This window comes from Echeneis naucrates, chromosome 5, assembly GCF_900963305.1.
Source record: "Echeneis naucrates chromosome 5, fEcheNa1.1, whole genome shotgun sequence".
Classification (NCBI taxonomy): domain Eukaryota; kingdom Metazoa; phylum Chordata; class Actinopteri; order Carangiformes; family Echeneidae; genus Echeneis; species Echeneis naucrates.
Window position 1 is genome coordinate 22,340,144 of NC_042515.1, and position 16,338 is coordinate 22,356,481.

Genomic DNA, 16,338 nt, shown 5'->3' on the forward strand with positions numbered 1-16,338 from the left:
AGATTATAGCAAGTATCAGGTGTAATATTTAGTATTCTATTCGACTGTTGATGATTCTATTGATGTTGGGATGTTCATGTTGGAGAGATAATTTTTTGTTGTCTGAGCCTCTCTTTCACTTCATGCATAGAATCTCTTTTTTCCACTGATCAGAAAATCAAAGCCCTGTGCCAGTCTACTGTTCTGTTGTGTGTCATGCTCTTATTAGAAATCATTACCTAAAAAAAATAAATAAATCTGGTTAGATTTTGAATCAATGGTGACTGATTGATGATCGATCAGCACCGTGATAAGGCCATATTTCTGTATTATATTAGATCCTAATATATATCACATACATCGTCGTTCAATGCTTGTACAGAGATCCAATAAAAACACACTTAAAATGGGCTTATAAAAATGGCAAACTTGGCCTTCAGGCTCAGCATAATTTGATAAAACTCCAGCTTGCCCGCTCTACTTATAAGGGGTCATGTGGCTTCTTCTACAGTGCAGACAGTCAGCTCTTTCAAGGCCTCAACTGAGGCAGGTATCCCTTTCCCAGGAATACCAGGTTCGAAGCTCTGTACATTTTCTGGCATAGTTTGATATGCCACATTTACTTGTAAACAGGATTTTGAATGCAGGACTTCTTTTGCAGCATTAGTACATTGTTATATTGGTGTATTTATTTGGATAAGCAGAAAATAATGAGTATTTCTCTGTCCACTTAGCCGAGGACTTCATTGGGACTCAGAATATGAAACTATTTTGGTCATGAATTTCAAACATTTCTGTAATAATACAGCAGCATTGAGCAAACATCTAGGCCTTGGTCTAATCTGTGTCCATTTGGGTGAATCAGTTTTAGAGCTGCTGTTGTGGATCATCATAAAGAGATTGAAATGGAGAGAACAGAAAGAGTGGGAGTCTGTAACATGTAATGTATGTTTTGGGATATGTCAATGGGGAATATTGAACCAGGATTTAAAATTTGATGATGAACTGATTAAAAAAAAATAATAATAATAATTAATGCAGGTGTTTGTTTGTTTGTTTGTTTTATTTTTTAGGTACTCTTATTTCACTGTAAAAATTGATTGTCAACCAATTTTGCTGACAGTCTTGCTTTTGCTTTGTGTCTTTTTTTTTTTTATCACAACAGTGAATATGAGTCTTTTCTCTTGGATCATCGTGGTGCTTTTGATTGCAACAACTTCAGGTGTCAACCCTGGAGTGAAGGTCAGGCTCACAGCAAAAGGCCTTGAATATGGTAAGGTGTGAAATAAAAGGTTGGGTTTTATTTATTTATTTATTTATTTTTTAGTTCTCCTCTTTAAAGTGCCTTCAATCTCTCATCATGATGGTCTGTTACATTTGTTTAGGCAGACAAGTGGGCATGGCTGCGATCCAGCAGAACCTCAGAACCATCAAGATCCCAGATATTTCAGGGAAAAAGAGAATTTCCCGCATTGGCAAAGTCAAGTACAGACTGTCAAAGTAAGGCAACTCTGTGTTTAGCACTCTTGGAAATTCTGTTGGAAAGATCATTTTTAACATGGCATTTTTGTTTTTCCAGTATGAGAATATTGAACGTGGAATTACCAAAGTCTGCAGTGGATCCTGTCCCGGGGACTGGTGTTAGGCTGGCTATGAGTAATGCCAAAATCAGCATGCGGGGAAACTGGAGGGTCAAGTTTTTCAGAATAATGTGAGTGGGACAAGATCTAGTTTTCATGCGATATGTTTAGACCCTTTTTTGATAGTCCTCTCTCCCCACAGAAGGAAGAGTGGCTCGTTTGATTTGAACGTAGATAGACTTGGCGTCAGTGCAAACATTGCCATCAAGAGTGACTCAACTGGTCGTCCAGTAGTTAGTACTCCTTCCTGCTCTGCATCAGTTGGCAGCGTGAGAGTCAAATTCCGTGGAGGAGCCAGGTAAAATAAACCGTGCAGGACACTTGAACATTTGAACCCAGGAGGATGCCAACTTTCTGTTCATCTTCACATGCTGGATGTGCTGCCTGCTTGCTTAATTCCTGTGGTTATTCTCTCTTTCAGCTGGTTGTACAACCTCTTCAACAAATTCATTAACAAGGCTTTGCGAAAGGCCATGCAGAAACAGGTGAGGGGACACCAGCCTTATACCCATCAGTCATTATGAACTCCTCCATCTCTGGGGTCAAACACAGATCGAGACAAGAGATTTCTCTCTAGGCTGTGCTGAGACACCCCTAAGCTAAAACTGTGTGTGTGGGGGGGATAATCAGCGGCACGATTTTAAAAAACACTGTCCAGTAGTTCACTTAAAACATAATTTCAACATGTCAGATGAGCACGTTAGCTGTACCGGAGAAAAAATGGTATAATGAAAAACGTGGGTCTTTCCTAAGTGACTACATCAATATTTACAACTACTAGTGTGTGTGTGGGGGGTGGGGGGGATTAGCCTGTTGCTACAGATGACACCACAGCTTTACATCTCTTTATTCCTATATAAGTACCTATGTATAATGAAAATAATTCAAGATAAAATCTTTAAAATACTGTCCGAAAAAGCTAATCTTGTCTTAAAGCAAAAGTCTGGTTCTGCAGTAAAATGGCTCCTGTGCATAAAGTATCATTAGATTGTTTTTTAGTGATTTACTCATTTCATTTCATTTACTGTTGGGACAAACAAAGAGATGGAGTTTCTCCCTTTTTTTTCCTTGTTGCAGATCTGCCCCCTGGTGTCTAGGGCTATTTCTGGTGTAAACCCTCAGTTGCAAACTCTCAATGGTAAAACAGTTTAAGAAAAACAACATCCATCAAATATGTTTAGTTGTTTCACTGATGCTGAGCCTATAAGTGATTTCCTGCCTTAATGCAGTTTTGGCCAAGGTGGACAAGCTTGCAGAGATTGACTATTCCATGACTTCATCGCCCACAATTTCAAAATCTTCTATAGACCTGAACATGAAGGTAAAGAGTTTTGCATCTCGTCAGTTACTACATGTTTTTACTGCTCTGCATTTAATGAGTGAGATGATAAAAAAATTTAATGGCATTGGGTTTTTTCTTTTTTGCCTGTGTCTTCTTCTTGTGTCCTTTAGGGTGAATTTTACAACATTGGGAGGCACCAGGAACCTCCGTTCTCCCCTGCAGCCTTTTCTCTGCCACCTCAAGTCAACAAAATGGCATACATTGGTATGTCTGCTTTCACTGCCAACTCTGCAGGCTTTGTCTACAACAGAGCTGGAATCCTCACCCTGAACATCACAGATGACATGGTGAGCTGCACCCTCTTGGTGCCTTGATCAATTTACTTTCATGACATCTCACGGGGGCAGCACTGTGGCATAGCAATTAGCGCTGTTGCCCCACGATAAGAAGGTCGTGGGTTTGGTTCCTGGCCCGGGGCTTTTGTGTGGAGTCTGCATGTTCCCCCGTGTCATGTTTGGGTTAACTGGTGCCCCTTACTTGTAGGTCTGTAGGTCTGAGTGTGAGTGGTTGTTGGTCTCTGTCTGTCTGTTGTGTTGGCCCTGTGATGGACTGGCGACCTGTCCAGGGTGAGCTGAGATTGGTTCCAGCACCCCCTGTTACCTGGAAATGGATAAATGGTAGACGATGAATGGCATGGCACTGACTTTCACCATTTTTTGCTTTGTTCCTATAGATCCCAAAAAGCTCTCCCATCCGCCTCAACACCAGGGCCTTAGGGACCTTCATCCCAGAGGTGAGAAAACATTCCACAGATTTCACGAGAAGCACAACCTTCACTGGCAATTTGTCAGGTCTATCTCTGTGTATTTTCAGATCGCAAGGCGTTTCCCAGGTCTGTTGGTGAAAATGGTGGTGAAGACAGCGAAACCTCCTGTCATCACCTTCCAACCCAATAACGCGACCGTTCAGACCATTGGCACAATAACTGCCTTCGCCATCCAACGCAACACAACACTTTCCCCTCTCTTTGTCCTGAACATTGTGGGTTTAACGGCCGGCATGACAACAAAATACTATCATTATTCAGCAAAAAAAAAAAACAAATAAAACAACCAGAAGTTTCTCACAATGTTAATCTTTACAGGACACTAGTGTCAGCGCCAAATTGTCCATCAATGGAATGAAGGTGGTTGGAAAAGTCTCCCTCAATAGGTGAGTTATTTAAAATTCAGGACTTGCTCTCAGAGGACAAAACTGAGGCCAAAAGGTCCTCATTCATCAGAGATGAACATCAATGTAATTTTACCTCATTTGCACAGACTGGATCTGACAATGGGGACAAGTTCTGTGGGACAATTTCAGGTGAGAGATGCAATTTAGCATGAGTCTCAGAGTGAAGAACAGCACCAACTCCCCACTTAACCCCAATGTGTCACCTGCAGGTCAGAGCACTTGACAACATCCTGGAGATAGTGCTCAGAGCGGTCATCATACCCCTGGTGAACGGTGAGTTTTTGCATTTTCAGTTTGTTCAGCTAATATGAATTAGCTGCTGTGTAAAGGACTCAAGCGTGCAAGGCCAACCCTGGGCAGAGTCCAGGGGGAATTTTTAGACCCATTTACATTTCAAATCCACAGTCTTTTTAATAGTTTCATTTGAAGCAGACTAGAACAGTGGGTCCCAATCTTTTTGTGCTCTTTGTCAAATGTATGCATCGCCAGTTTCCATTTCATGGCTATAATACTCCCTATCACTTCACTTCCCATATTTTATTTAAACATTTAACAACAACTATTGGATTGCTTTTTTCAGTCACTGGCATTGTAAGAATTTTATATCTAACACCATCATCTAATAAACAACATATAAAAAATATCATTCATACTTCAACTACTACTCTGAGAGAGAAGCTGGATGTTTGTTCACACCCGTCCTACTCAATTATAGATCTATCATTGGTCAGGAATCAGTGGACTACAGTACTGAAATCGATTCATAGGTCTTACTGAATGATCTACTGACAGAATTGACAGAATGAAAAATACACCAAGTATATATTAAATAGAAAAAAAAAATCAACTTACTAGTTACTAGGGTATGTGTCTTTTTTCAAACACACCCAAGAAAAATACAGTTTAGTATTTCTTTTCATATACTCACCTTGAACACTGAAGGTCTTCAAATGTGTAATTTTTTCATTTTAGTTGAAATAAGATTTCAACCATGAGAGACTCATTCCTTTCCTGTTGAACTATTTTAACTTTTATATTTGTCTTTCATTTTATCTTCTATCTGCATTTAACACATGAAATGTGTTACATTTGCTTGTATTTGCTTGTATTGCATCATATTGGTTGCCATGTTGGATATCTGCAAGATCTTAATGTTTTTATTTGGCTCCCCAGTTAAACTCTCAGGGGGATACCCACTTCCCGCAACCGGAAAGATGAAGCTCATGAACACTGATCTTCAAATCCTAAAGGTCAGAGACGATATTCTCTGTATAACTCGCTACATGTGTTGGATTTATTATATAACTGGAATTTTAATGAGGCCTGAACAAAGTACACAAAATATTATCGTCAGAATGAAATAGATTTGCTTTTATGCTGCTGAAGCTGTTATTAATTACTGTTATGCTTTCTTCTTTTCCAGGACTACGTGCTAATTGGGACAGATGTTCAGTTTTAAGGTTAAACTGCATGCCTTAAAACTCCCAGGATTCCTTTCTGCACTAAAGCATGCCATTATAAAGCTGCAATTACAGCAAGCACATTGCCGCTTGACAGAGGGAATTCTAAGAAATTGCATGTTGTTTAGAATTATCTCCCCTGCAAGCCTAAGAAATGCAGATATCTGGTTTATATGTAGATGTCACCACAGATTTATATTATTGATGTGCTTTTATGTTGTCTTTCTTTTAAATCTGAACCGTGTACAGCTTTTCCAGATAAAAATGTATATGCAAGCAGTGAACCTTTCCACAGGGGGTTACTGCAGCCCTGTTATAACAGGAGACGGTCTGCTGCTGTCACCATAATCATCTCTTATGAAATAACATGCTCCTTCCAAAGCAGATCGCAGCACTTTCTCCTGCTGACTTTAGGCAAATTCTTTCTCAAAGTTTCTGACTTTGTAGCTCACGCAGCAATTGTACAAATGTGCTGACCCAAAGACATTTTTGAACCAGTTTGGAAAATTTCCACAAGAAAAAAAAAAACAAAACACACCACCATTATCTATAACATCAATCAGGCACCACTGCTCACAGCCAAACACACAGTACTGTTTTAATATACATCATCCATATAGGTGTCGATATCCATCTATATATCTTCAATAAGTACATTCACATAGTTTGTGCTGACAGTTTCTGTCCATCTCACGCGCAAAAATAGCCTCTCAATTTCTTCAAAGTCAGGTGGGAGAAGAAGTCCAAGTGGCAGTTTGTTTGTGTCATCTTTGTCCGTCACTGGGCGGTTTCAATCAGGGTGTTGTCTGAGGCCATGATTTCATCAGTTTGGTGGGTAAGTCTCAGAGTCTCAGTGCTTTACTCGCCCTCTGAGGGAGCTATGGCTCAGGACCCGACCTCTCAAGCTTTGGGAGTTGGCTGACAATATCTACAGATAAAACAAGAAAAAAAAAACAAATGATGAAAGATGAAATACCATGAACTAATTGTTGAAATGTTGTCCCACAGTGAAGCTGACACCAAACACCTTTTCCATCTGTAACCTGTTTTCATGGTTTATATGTCACAGCTCGACATAAGACTATTAAAAGTGTGCCTCTGCATCAGTGCCAGGAAATGTATTTTGTCTGAGATGGAGACACTTCTAAATCTCCATTAGTCATCTGCACCTCTGTGTCTGACCTGAATAAAAAACTAATCCAAGTACAGCCAGATATTTCTGGGAATTTGAGGGCGACATCAAAATAAACATTTATGGGCTGAACAAATCAACATCAAGATAAACAGATCATATTAACTTTATTTGCAGTTATTGAATATTGACGTTATCTTGTTTGAACGCTGAAAAACTCAGCTGAGCTACTTTACCTCAATGGAGTGAATTCAGTTTTATTCTTATAGAGTTCTCAGGTGAAAACTGCCTTAAAATCTTTCTTGCTCTCAGAGAGATAATGTTTCTAAATGTCCATTAGATATCTTTGGATTTAAATAGAGCAACTTGCTCTCACACATTGTGGCAACTTCTAAACCACTAATATTACTTAATCTTCGACCACTTATACGTTTCTGGGTCACGGCTCCCAGCTCACTCTGGGTGAGGGTGGGGTCACCCTGGACAGGTCACCAGTCCATCACAGGGCCAACAGACAGACAGACAGACCAACATCCACTCACACTCACACTCAGACCTACGGACAACTTAGAGTCAGCAGTTAACTCAAACATGATGTCTTTGGATGGTGGGAGGAAACCCATGCAGACTCCACACAGAAAGGCCCTTGTGGGGCAAACCACTATACCATTTGCCACCGTGCTGCTCAGAACCACTTAGATCTCATATCAATAACATTGCTAGGCTTATGGGTTTTGTTGGTTAAAAATGTGTGTGCTACCATCTGTATGAACAAAACCTTACCTTCACCAACACGTAGTCTCCAGCACTGATCAGTGCCATGTTGGATTCTGCATTCTCTTTGGGGAAAATGACTCTCATATTGCCGTCCGTTCTCCCGCACAGATCCTGAAACGACCTTTTACTTTCCTGCGTAAAAACAGAACCCAGAGATGAGCAGTGGTGCCTGCTGGGAGGTCGTAGTAACGCAGTAAAGTTGCCATTTTTGTGAATCATTGATGAATCCTATGCAGGTTCACAGTAGGGTGGTTGTGCTTGCAGTACTCACTCCCTCCACCAGGACAAGCTGTGTGCTGCCGATGAGAGCAGCGTTGACCTTTGCAGCTTCCTCCCTAAACACACTGATACACTCCTCCAGCCTCTGCCGCTTTAGCTCGGCTGGCACGTCGTCCTGTAGCCGATGGTAAGCGTGGGTTTTCTGTGCAAGACAAAGGAAACTGGGATTTAATTCTCAAAACATGATGCAAACAGCTTTTGGTGGAACATATTGTACCTGTGCACGACAAACCTTTCTCATACTGTAGGCAAAAAGGAATCCCACATTGTAGCCCACCTCTCTGATTAGAGAGAGAGTCTGCTGGTGGTCCTCCTCTGTTTCACCGCAGAAGCCGGAGATGAAGTCACTGCTGAGACTCACCTCTGAAATAGAGACATAAATTAAGTCAAAACTTGAGGGCTGAGGGTTTCTCTTTATGAAACAGAATTGAAAGAGAATATTTCACTGGCTAGAATGTGTATTTATCGCAGTTTTACTGACAGTTTGACCGAGAAAAGTAAAACTTGAATTCCGGATCCTACCTGGTATGATTTTCCTGATGTTTTTCACAAGATCAAGGTAAGCATCTCTTGTGTAGCTGAAATGTTTTGTTTTTTTTTTTTAAGAAAAGAAATGTTATCAACCCTGTTACATTTTTGTACAAACAGTTTTGCAATATGAATTGTTGGGTGGTCTCGTACCCACGACGCATTGCATTCAGGACCTGGTTGCTCCCACTTTGAGCCGGAAGGTGAATCTGATTGCAAATGTTTGCCCGCTCTGCAATCAGCTGCAAAACCTGTGAAAGCAATCATTGGAACCAAGTCTGCACGCGTCCATCAGTCAACCAATACACAGAAGTGGACGGGGTTCTGGCTTTTATATTAACATTTACTTTTGCAACCTGAAAAGCTGGAAATCACCACTGAGACTCAGAAACTGACCTCATCAGGGAAATCTTTGGGATGAGGGGAAGTAAATCTTATCCTCATGTCCGGATTGATGCGCGAAACACGGTCCAGCAAGTCAGAGAAGCGCAGACCTCCTTGTTTTGTTCGGTAGATTGTCTTAAAGCCCCGACTGAGCTGGGTCAGTTCTGTGCCACAGAACTGTTCCTCTGATGTGTCTCTGTAACTGTTCACATTCTGACCCAGCAACGTCACCTCCTTCACACCCTGAAGAGAACACACATCAGAGAAACCAGAAACCAATGAGTCTAATGTCAGTCTAATCTTTATGGACCCAGCTGCAGATGTCACACATACACAATTAAACTAAAATCCAACGTAATTTCTGAGGACAATAACTTTCAAATGTGAACTCTGAATGCCCTGAATAGAAAAATATGATTGCCTTTGTAATAAAACTCCTCAGTCATAACAAAGCCCTAAGCTGTCCTCTTATACCAATGCTGCTAGCAATGTTCCTACTCAAGCATTGAGGTCACAACAAACCTGGTCAGACAGCAGACGAACTTCCTCAAGAATGGAGCTAACAGGTCGACTCCTCTCTCTGCCTCGGGTGAAGGGAACGATACAATAACTGCACATGTTGTCACAACCGCGCATGATGGACCTGCCGGAAGAAGAAACACATTAGGCCATTAGAGAGTATATTACAAACATAAAGGGTTACTGAGGAAAATGAGACTAAGAGGATGTGGAGACTAATAACTTCCTCACACAAATGCACTGTATCCCTGTGGAGAGTGATGGACAGGCATGATATCCGCATAGGTCTCCTCTAATGACAGCAGTACATTGCTCGCCTGATGACCTCCATCAGCTAAAGTCAAAAGACGGGGAAGGTCGCGGTAGGCATCTGGACCAGCAAGAACATCTACCAGCTTTTCCTGCTCTAACAACTCGGTCTTCAACCTCTCTGCCATGCAGCCTGGAGAGACAGCACACATTAATACAGCTCAGTGGGCGCAGTCACGTGTACATTAAGCAAGGCAGTTTTATTTACATAGTGCACTTCATACACAGAGGCAATTCAATGTGTTTCACATAAGCAAATAGTAGCAAACAACAGATATGGCCTAAAAACAAGTAAGCAGATTTAATTGATAGAAAACAAGAAACTGATTACAATTAAATAAATAAAGTCATGACAAGATACAATCCAACACAGTAAGATAAGTTAACAGAAAGCATTTTAAAGCAGTTGGGTCTTAAATCAAGGTTTCAAACTATGGTTGCTATGGTTGGAGCATCTTTGATGCCATCTGGGAGTTTATTCCAGTATTTAGCAGTATAGCAGCCAAAGGATGTTCAGTTGAGTGTATATATTACTAAGATCCAAGATTAATATGATCTAAGAGGTCTTGTGGGAATGTAATGATGAAATATGTTCATGAGACACATGTGTCCTGTTACATTTAGGGACTTAAACAAGTAGCACAGCTTTAAAATCAATTCTGCTGCTAACTAGGAGCCAGTGTAGCGGCTGATCTATTGGATGCACAGATTGGATAACAATTGCCCCAGGATCAACCCTTGGAGAACACCTCATGTCAAGGACGCTGGTGTTTAGGTGTTATTTCCAATGGAAACACAACACGTCCTGTCCCATAAATAAAATCTGAGGTAGTTTAACACTGTAGCTCAGACGCCTGTCCAGTGTTCCATTCTGTTTAGATGTATATCATGATCGACCTGGTCCAAAGCTACACTGAGGTTTAGTAATGCTAAAACTGATGTCAGGAGTATTAACACAAACTGGACGCCATTTAAAACCTTCATGAGGGTTGTTTCTGTGCTGTGATTTGCACAGAATACTGACTGAAATATATTCAGATAATTACTGGATGTTAAAAAGCTGGTAAGTTGACTGAAAACGTTTTTTTCTCTCTGATTTCACAGAAAAATTGTCAACATTACTGAACTCACTTACCTAAAATCCCAATTTTCATTGGTGTGTGGGTCTTTAACCGTTTTCTTTTCATCGCTGTTAGTTGCTGTAGTCTGTTCCAAATTGTTTGTTCAGCCTTTTCTCTGGTAACAGAAAGGTTAAGGGTTCCCTGTTAGTTGGCGCATTTTTTTTTTTTTATTAGTGTGAAACTCTTGTAAGCTATTTTTTAAAAGCTGTTTTGGGTTATAACATGGTGAGTCTATCAAATGCACGCTGCAGCATTATCTTACCTTATGGAGCAGGTAACCAGCAGGACAACATCTGCCTGCAAGGACAAAAGTCGTCTCCATGTGACTGAGCTGACATGAGAGGTGTGAGAATAAAACCAAGGCTGGGTTGTACCTCGTTTATGTCCACTGTGCGCAGATATCCCTTCCTCTGGAGAATGGACCAGGCTATTTCTGTGTCATTTACATTCATCTGACATCCATAGGTTTCAAAACACACTGCAGCAGAGCAAAAACCCAAGATCAGCATTTGTTCCAAACTATGGAAATCAACTCTGTCAACAGCTTCAGACTAACCTTTCCTTGAATTCCCCAAGTCCATGTCCTCACACAGGTACTCCAGGTACTCCTGTGTGTCTGAGGCGTCTCCATCTGCAGCATGAGAGCCGTCCACTGGAACTCCTCTGATAAAATCCTGAAGACTCGGACCAGAGGACAGCTGAATCTTGAACCTGTCCACACGTGTCCTGCTCTGTCTTGAGGAGACATTCCTGTTCGCTGCATTAGAACAATGTCTGAGTTGGAGACACCTGAGGGCTGCACACTGTTGGAGGACAGTAAACAGAGGTTTTACAGTCCTGATTAACTCCATGTTGGGCCAGCTGAGGCACCCAGGAGGGTTCTATGGCGCCGACCTGTAGCTAAACTGCTGTCCCATCTTTTCCTTACTGTTGATTCTCTGCATGTGGGCGAGTAGCGTTAGCTTAATGTCATTCAGGCGCAAGGCAAGTAGGGCCAAAGATATGCTAAAGACGAGAGGAGCATCTCCCTCTTCCGAAGAAAGGTTTCACAAACCCGGAAGAGCGTTCAAATTCAAATGTTTTTATACATCAGTCATAGTTTTAGTAAGAGACAGAAATTCCTAACAGCTAAAACTAATACGAGCATTATAAATATCATGTTTGGGTTTTTTTTGTTTGTTTGTTTGTTTTGCTCTGTGTTGTTAAATAAACTGTGCGTTGTTTACTTCATAGATATACAAACATGGCGAATGTGCCAGCCTAAGATTTTATCCAGATAGTTTTTTTTTTTCTGTTTGTTTTTTTTTACTAAACTCGAGGTCGTATCAAAAATAATGTAATAGTTCGCGACGTCCTGCACAACAAAAAGGAAAGTGAAGGACAGGGTACTCTCTTTAGTCCCCGTTGTCCGTTGGCTGGAGTTTTCCCCTAGTACTTCCACCATAATTATCCGTCTATGAAATAACCGCTTCACCGAAAGGAACGTTCCGGGTCGGGAAAATAAAATAATTTAACTTTTTTGTGTGAGATGTAAAGATCAGAGATATTCTTATAGTGATGGACGGAGTCTTAGTGCCATGGACGATTATTGGTATTTACTTCTGTTTGTTGTAATTAACGCTATCCACTCCATCTGGATTAACAACACATATCTTAAACAAAGCAAACTGCTGTCCTGCAAACAAGCACTGTTGATGAAGTATAGTCTTCACTTTTACAAAGTTGTTCTGGGAATTATTTATTCGAATGTATTTATTTTTATTTTATTTTTTTAGTTTTTGTAAAAAATGGTAAATGGTATTTTTAGTATTTGTAATAGCAAGACTGAGTATATTGTTATCTTCTGACACTTAAATGTGCTAATAGTGTTTTTGTTCAGTTTAGTATAGTTTAGTTTTTTTCACCAGGCTTTATTAAACAAAGTTTTCTGAAATTAAGTCTGCAAATACATTGACAAATATCTGCATACATTTCAAACAACAAATTATACACATTCTCAATACATAGTTTATGTTTATCAATTTATTTTGTTGTATTTGTTTAAAATAGCATGCCTGTAATTATTTCAGTATGCCATACAATAACATGCCAAACGTTGTGTTTTTTTCTTGATATAATCATTTTTTTCAACCTATATTCAAAACCTTCTACAACTGACTTAGCATTTATGTATTTAATTTAGTTCACAGCAATGAGACAAATATGAATATGAGAAACTAAGCGTGAAAGATAGAAAGCAGATAATACAGCTTAAGAGGGTGGAGAGTGAAAAAACAGAGAGGGTGGGGGAGAGAGAAAGTGAGATCATGTGTGATGTGGGAGTGACTGGGAGCTACAGGTTCAGTATAAATTGACCATGGACGCAGGGACAACACACAGTACTGCTCCAGAGTCTGTTTTGTCTAGTCTTTTCTGGTAGTCAGCGACAATGAGTGATCAGGACACTAAATAAAGAGGAACTGCAGGGACGCCCAGAACTCAAAGGAAACACTTTGGTAACTCTGACAACGCCGTGTACATTCATATATATTTTGTGCATTTGTGTATTAATGCAATGTTTGTGGGTTGATCCTTTCTAACATTTTAAATTCGTTGTTGATATTTTCCATCATATCAAACATCTCTTCCTGCTGCAACTTCCAAGGCTTGTGCAGAGCAACAAGGCAGCTTGAGGGAAACTGTAGTTTCAGCAGTTTTTGTTTTTTTCGAATCTAATTTCTGCTCCTGTCATTTCTTTCTAGCCTTTCATTCTTCTCCAGCACTAGCTGTGATGATGGAGAAAGCTGCACTGCTCCTGTTTTGTTGCCTGGTCATGTCTTTATCAGGCTCCCCTCTCTACCCATCTATTAGGTAAGTCCTGGGAGATTTACTGAAATTATTTTTGAATTTGGATTGTAACAGTTTTTCTTTCTTTTTCTTTTTTAGTGCTTTTCGAGTTATTTAAATTTTTTCAAAAAGATAAATGTAATAATTTCTCTAAATACACTCAGAGAGTCAGCGGAAACATTAAATGAGAACAGTTTATGGCTTCACCAAGTGAAATTAAACTAATAACAATACAAGAATTCAGTTCAGGGTTAAACATTTGCTGTTTTACTCCCATTGTCAAGATTGATGTTAATGCCACATTCATGTCAGTAGCGTATGAATTGTTAAAGGTGTCACTTTGCATGTCAAAGCTTTGTCCTCCGCACTATTTATGCGAAAAAGGGTCAAGATGTCTGAATAAGTCACATTAGCATAACATTTGCACAGTACCTTCATGAAAATATCCTGTGTCAAAGCAGCAGAATGTGTTGTTTTACAAGCGATAGAGCAGGATTAGGGGTATTTTTCTCCATCTAAATATAAGAATAAATAAACCAGTTACTGTTTTGGGATGAAATATTGAATGTATTTATATACCAGCATGGTATAATGTGCGTGAGTTTTGTTTAGTTAATGGAAATATTTCTCAGGTTCGGCCAGGGGGACACATCCATCCTGATGACATCCTCTATAAATAATCCAGCAGAGAAGCTGCAGGATAACACAAGTCCTCCCAGGGAGCGAACAGAGTTGCGGTCAGTATGTTAATATGGATTGAGTGCCCAATATAAAAGATTGCTTAAAGGCTCTGTTGACCTAAATTAAATGAGAAACATTTTTTGTTTCTCATTTATGTTCAGTGGTGTTTTCCAATAGAATACAGATAAATGTGTTCCTAGGATTTCTGCCTCCACCCCAGTGCAATGCAGGTTTTGTGGTGCATACAGTATTTCCTTAAATTTCCTTTTCACTGAACTGGCCAGCAGCACACCTCACTGTGAACAAGGATAATTTATTCAATTAAAAGTAGATTGTTTGCACAAAAATATACAACACGTGATGGTAACAGCTCAATCTCAAGCCAAACTACCTGCAAAGTAAGATCATTTATAAGGGAAGATATATATATACTGAATTTGAACTTAATAAATCTTCTAATCACTATTTTTAGTTTAAAGAAAAACTACCCCATGATGCTGTCATGAAATAATGGAGCTGACATGAATTGTCCACTCTGTGTGATTTTAGCTCAGGGCGTCACGCTGATGCCATCTTTACCAACAGTTACAGGAAAGTCCTGGGCCAAATCTCGGCCAGGAAGTTCCTTCAGACAATCATGGGCAAACGGCTGGGGTAGGTGACGCAGGAGGAGTGAACGTGTTGTGATCCAACAGCATTGCAGGTCAAGAACATTTTCCAAATGAGTTGTGAGTGTTTTGTTCTTTTTATTTCCCCACAGCGATGAAAATGAAAGAGTCATGAAGCATCAATCAGATATCTATGAGGGGACCTACAAAGAAGATCTTACATCCATTCAGAGCAATCAGAGATACAGGCTGCATGGAAACGACATAGGGCCAAGGTTAAGCAATACCAGCAAACATCCAGACACCCTAATCTGATAATAGTAACAATAATAATGACATGTTTCTGTGATTTACCTGAGTTTCTCCTCTTCACAGACTACTGAGCTGAGGGCTGTGGAAAGGAAAAAGAGAAAACACCTTCTCCACTCCACTCCTTGTCTTATCACACTTCCTCCAACCTGTTCTTCACAAATGAAAATTATATTGTCACTTTTTTTTTTTTTTTAATTATTCTCAATAAAAGCTGTGAAGAAAACCTCCAACTCAACTCGTGACTGTTGGGGAAAAAACGTCACTGAGGAACTTTGAAAGTGTGCAATCTGGCTTTAACAGAAATATCAGGCATGTAATTTTATACGAAGGTATACAGAAAAAAATAAAGAAAAGCCTACTTCATGAAATTATCTTAGAACCAGTGTGGTTGTGCTAAATGAGGCAGTGGCAGGAAATAAAACAAAGTAAAATATTTACTCTTCAGAGGAAAATATTCCACCGTTCATAGCTCTAGATTTTCAATCTGTTGCCTCAGGATGTGATGTACCAAACAAAATAATTTAATGAGCTGTGTAGCCTTAAAAATATTTCAGCAATTGATAAAAAATGCATATCAACCAAGCCAAACCTAGAAATGTGTTTAAATTGAGCTCCATTGCAACCAAATTAAATTGCAGTGACGTTGATTGCATCAGTGGTAGTCATCCAATAATAGATCTAACGATGACGTCTACTAATGAGGGCTTGATGTTTTCATAGCTTCTACACGTTTGTTTCAACTTGTGTTGCCAAATCTACCTTCTCTCAGGGCTGTGTGGGCGCTTACATAATGTGCTTCATCTGCATTTGTCACTCTGCTGTCAGCTTGGTGGCACTTAGACCGGCGAGCTCTTCGATGCAGATCATTTAGCATTACAGGACAACAACAGGTCAAATTAACATCAACAGCTGTTACATTCCTGCCAGGGTGTTTTAGTGTAATGGCATGTTCATATGGAATGGAACGGTCCTCGGTCTGTTAATTACACGTGCTTTCTCTGTTACAGTGATTCAAAATATCTGGCGTAAAGGAATAAATGATTTCACCGTCATAAATAAAATGTGGTTCTGTTTATACCTTTTCTCCTCCGTTATGTTACCAAAGCTATGAAAAGAAACACAAGGAGGGTAATTATGATGGTCAACGACATAAGTAAAAATAAATAGATGCAGTAAATTAATAAGTGTAGCAAAGAAAACCAGTATTTCTGTATTTTTATGTCTGAAATTTGTCTATCAACACCTCTATCTCCACTGCTTCTGTGGTA

At 39.8% G+C, this 16,338-nt stretch overlaps 3 protein-coding genes across 3 annotated transcripts; 2 read left to right on the plus strand and 1 right to left on the minus strand.

Moving 5' to 3' along the window:
* The first annotated feature begins 1,149 nt into the window (after positions 1 to 1,149).
* LOC115043354 (bactericidal permeability-increasing protein-like) lies at positions 1,150 to 6,161 on the plus strand. The gene is made up of 15 exons (XM_029501727.1): positions 1,150 to 1,252; positions 1,365 to 1,479; positions 1,559 to 1,690; positions 1,762 to 1,917; positions 2,041 to 2,104; positions 2,697 to 2,757; positions 2,849 to 2,940; positions 3,072 to 3,248; positions 3,635 to 3,694; positions 3,775 to 3,942; positions 4,046 to 4,113; positions 4,221 to 4,263; positions 4,344 to 4,407; positions 5,308 to 5,384; positions 5,558 to 6,161. Exons 1-15 carry the CDS (start codon positions 1,150 to 1,152, stop codon positions 5,591 to 5,593), a joined length of 1,416 nt encoding a protein of 471 aa, XP_029357587.1. The 3' UTR covers positions 5,594 to 6,161.
* A 6-nt stretch (positions 6,162 to 6,167) lies between these two features.
* cdk5rap1 (CDK5 regulatory subunit associated protein 1) lies at positions 6,168 to 11,638 on the minus strand. Its single transcript, XM_029501725.1, has 13 exons — positions 11,200 to 11,638; positions 11,018 to 11,121; positions 10,906 to 10,940; positions 10,658 to 10,758; positions 9,445 to 9,655; positions 9,217 to 9,337; positions 8,707 to 8,937; positions 8,464 to 8,561; positions 8,305 to 8,360; positions 8,015 to 8,145; positions 7,775 to 7,924; positions 7,510 to 7,635; positions 6,168 to 6,522 (listed from the first exon to the last, which is right to left on the minus strand). Exons 1-13 carry the CDS (start codon positions 11,492 to 11,494, stop codon positions 6,445 to 6,447), a joined length of 1,737 nt encoding a protein of 578 aa, XP_029357585.1. The 5' UTR covers positions 11,495 to 11,638; the 3' UTR covers positions 6,168 to 6,444.
* A 1,361-nt stretch (positions 11,639 to 12,999) lies between these two features.
* Positions 13,000 to 15,247, plus strand: ghrh (growth hormone releasing hormone). The gene is made up of 6 exons (XM_029503174.1): positions 13,000 to 13,021; positions 13,385 to 13,493; positions 14,102 to 14,206; positions 14,700 to 14,804; positions 14,911 to 15,033; positions 15,134 to 15,247. Exons 1-6 carry the CDS (start codon positions 13,000 to 13,002, stop codon positions 15,144 to 15,146), a joined length of 477 nt encoding a protein of 158 aa, XP_029359034.1. The 3' UTR covers positions 15,147 to 15,247.
* The last annotated feature ends 1,091 nt before the right edge of the window (positions 15,248 to 16,338 follow it).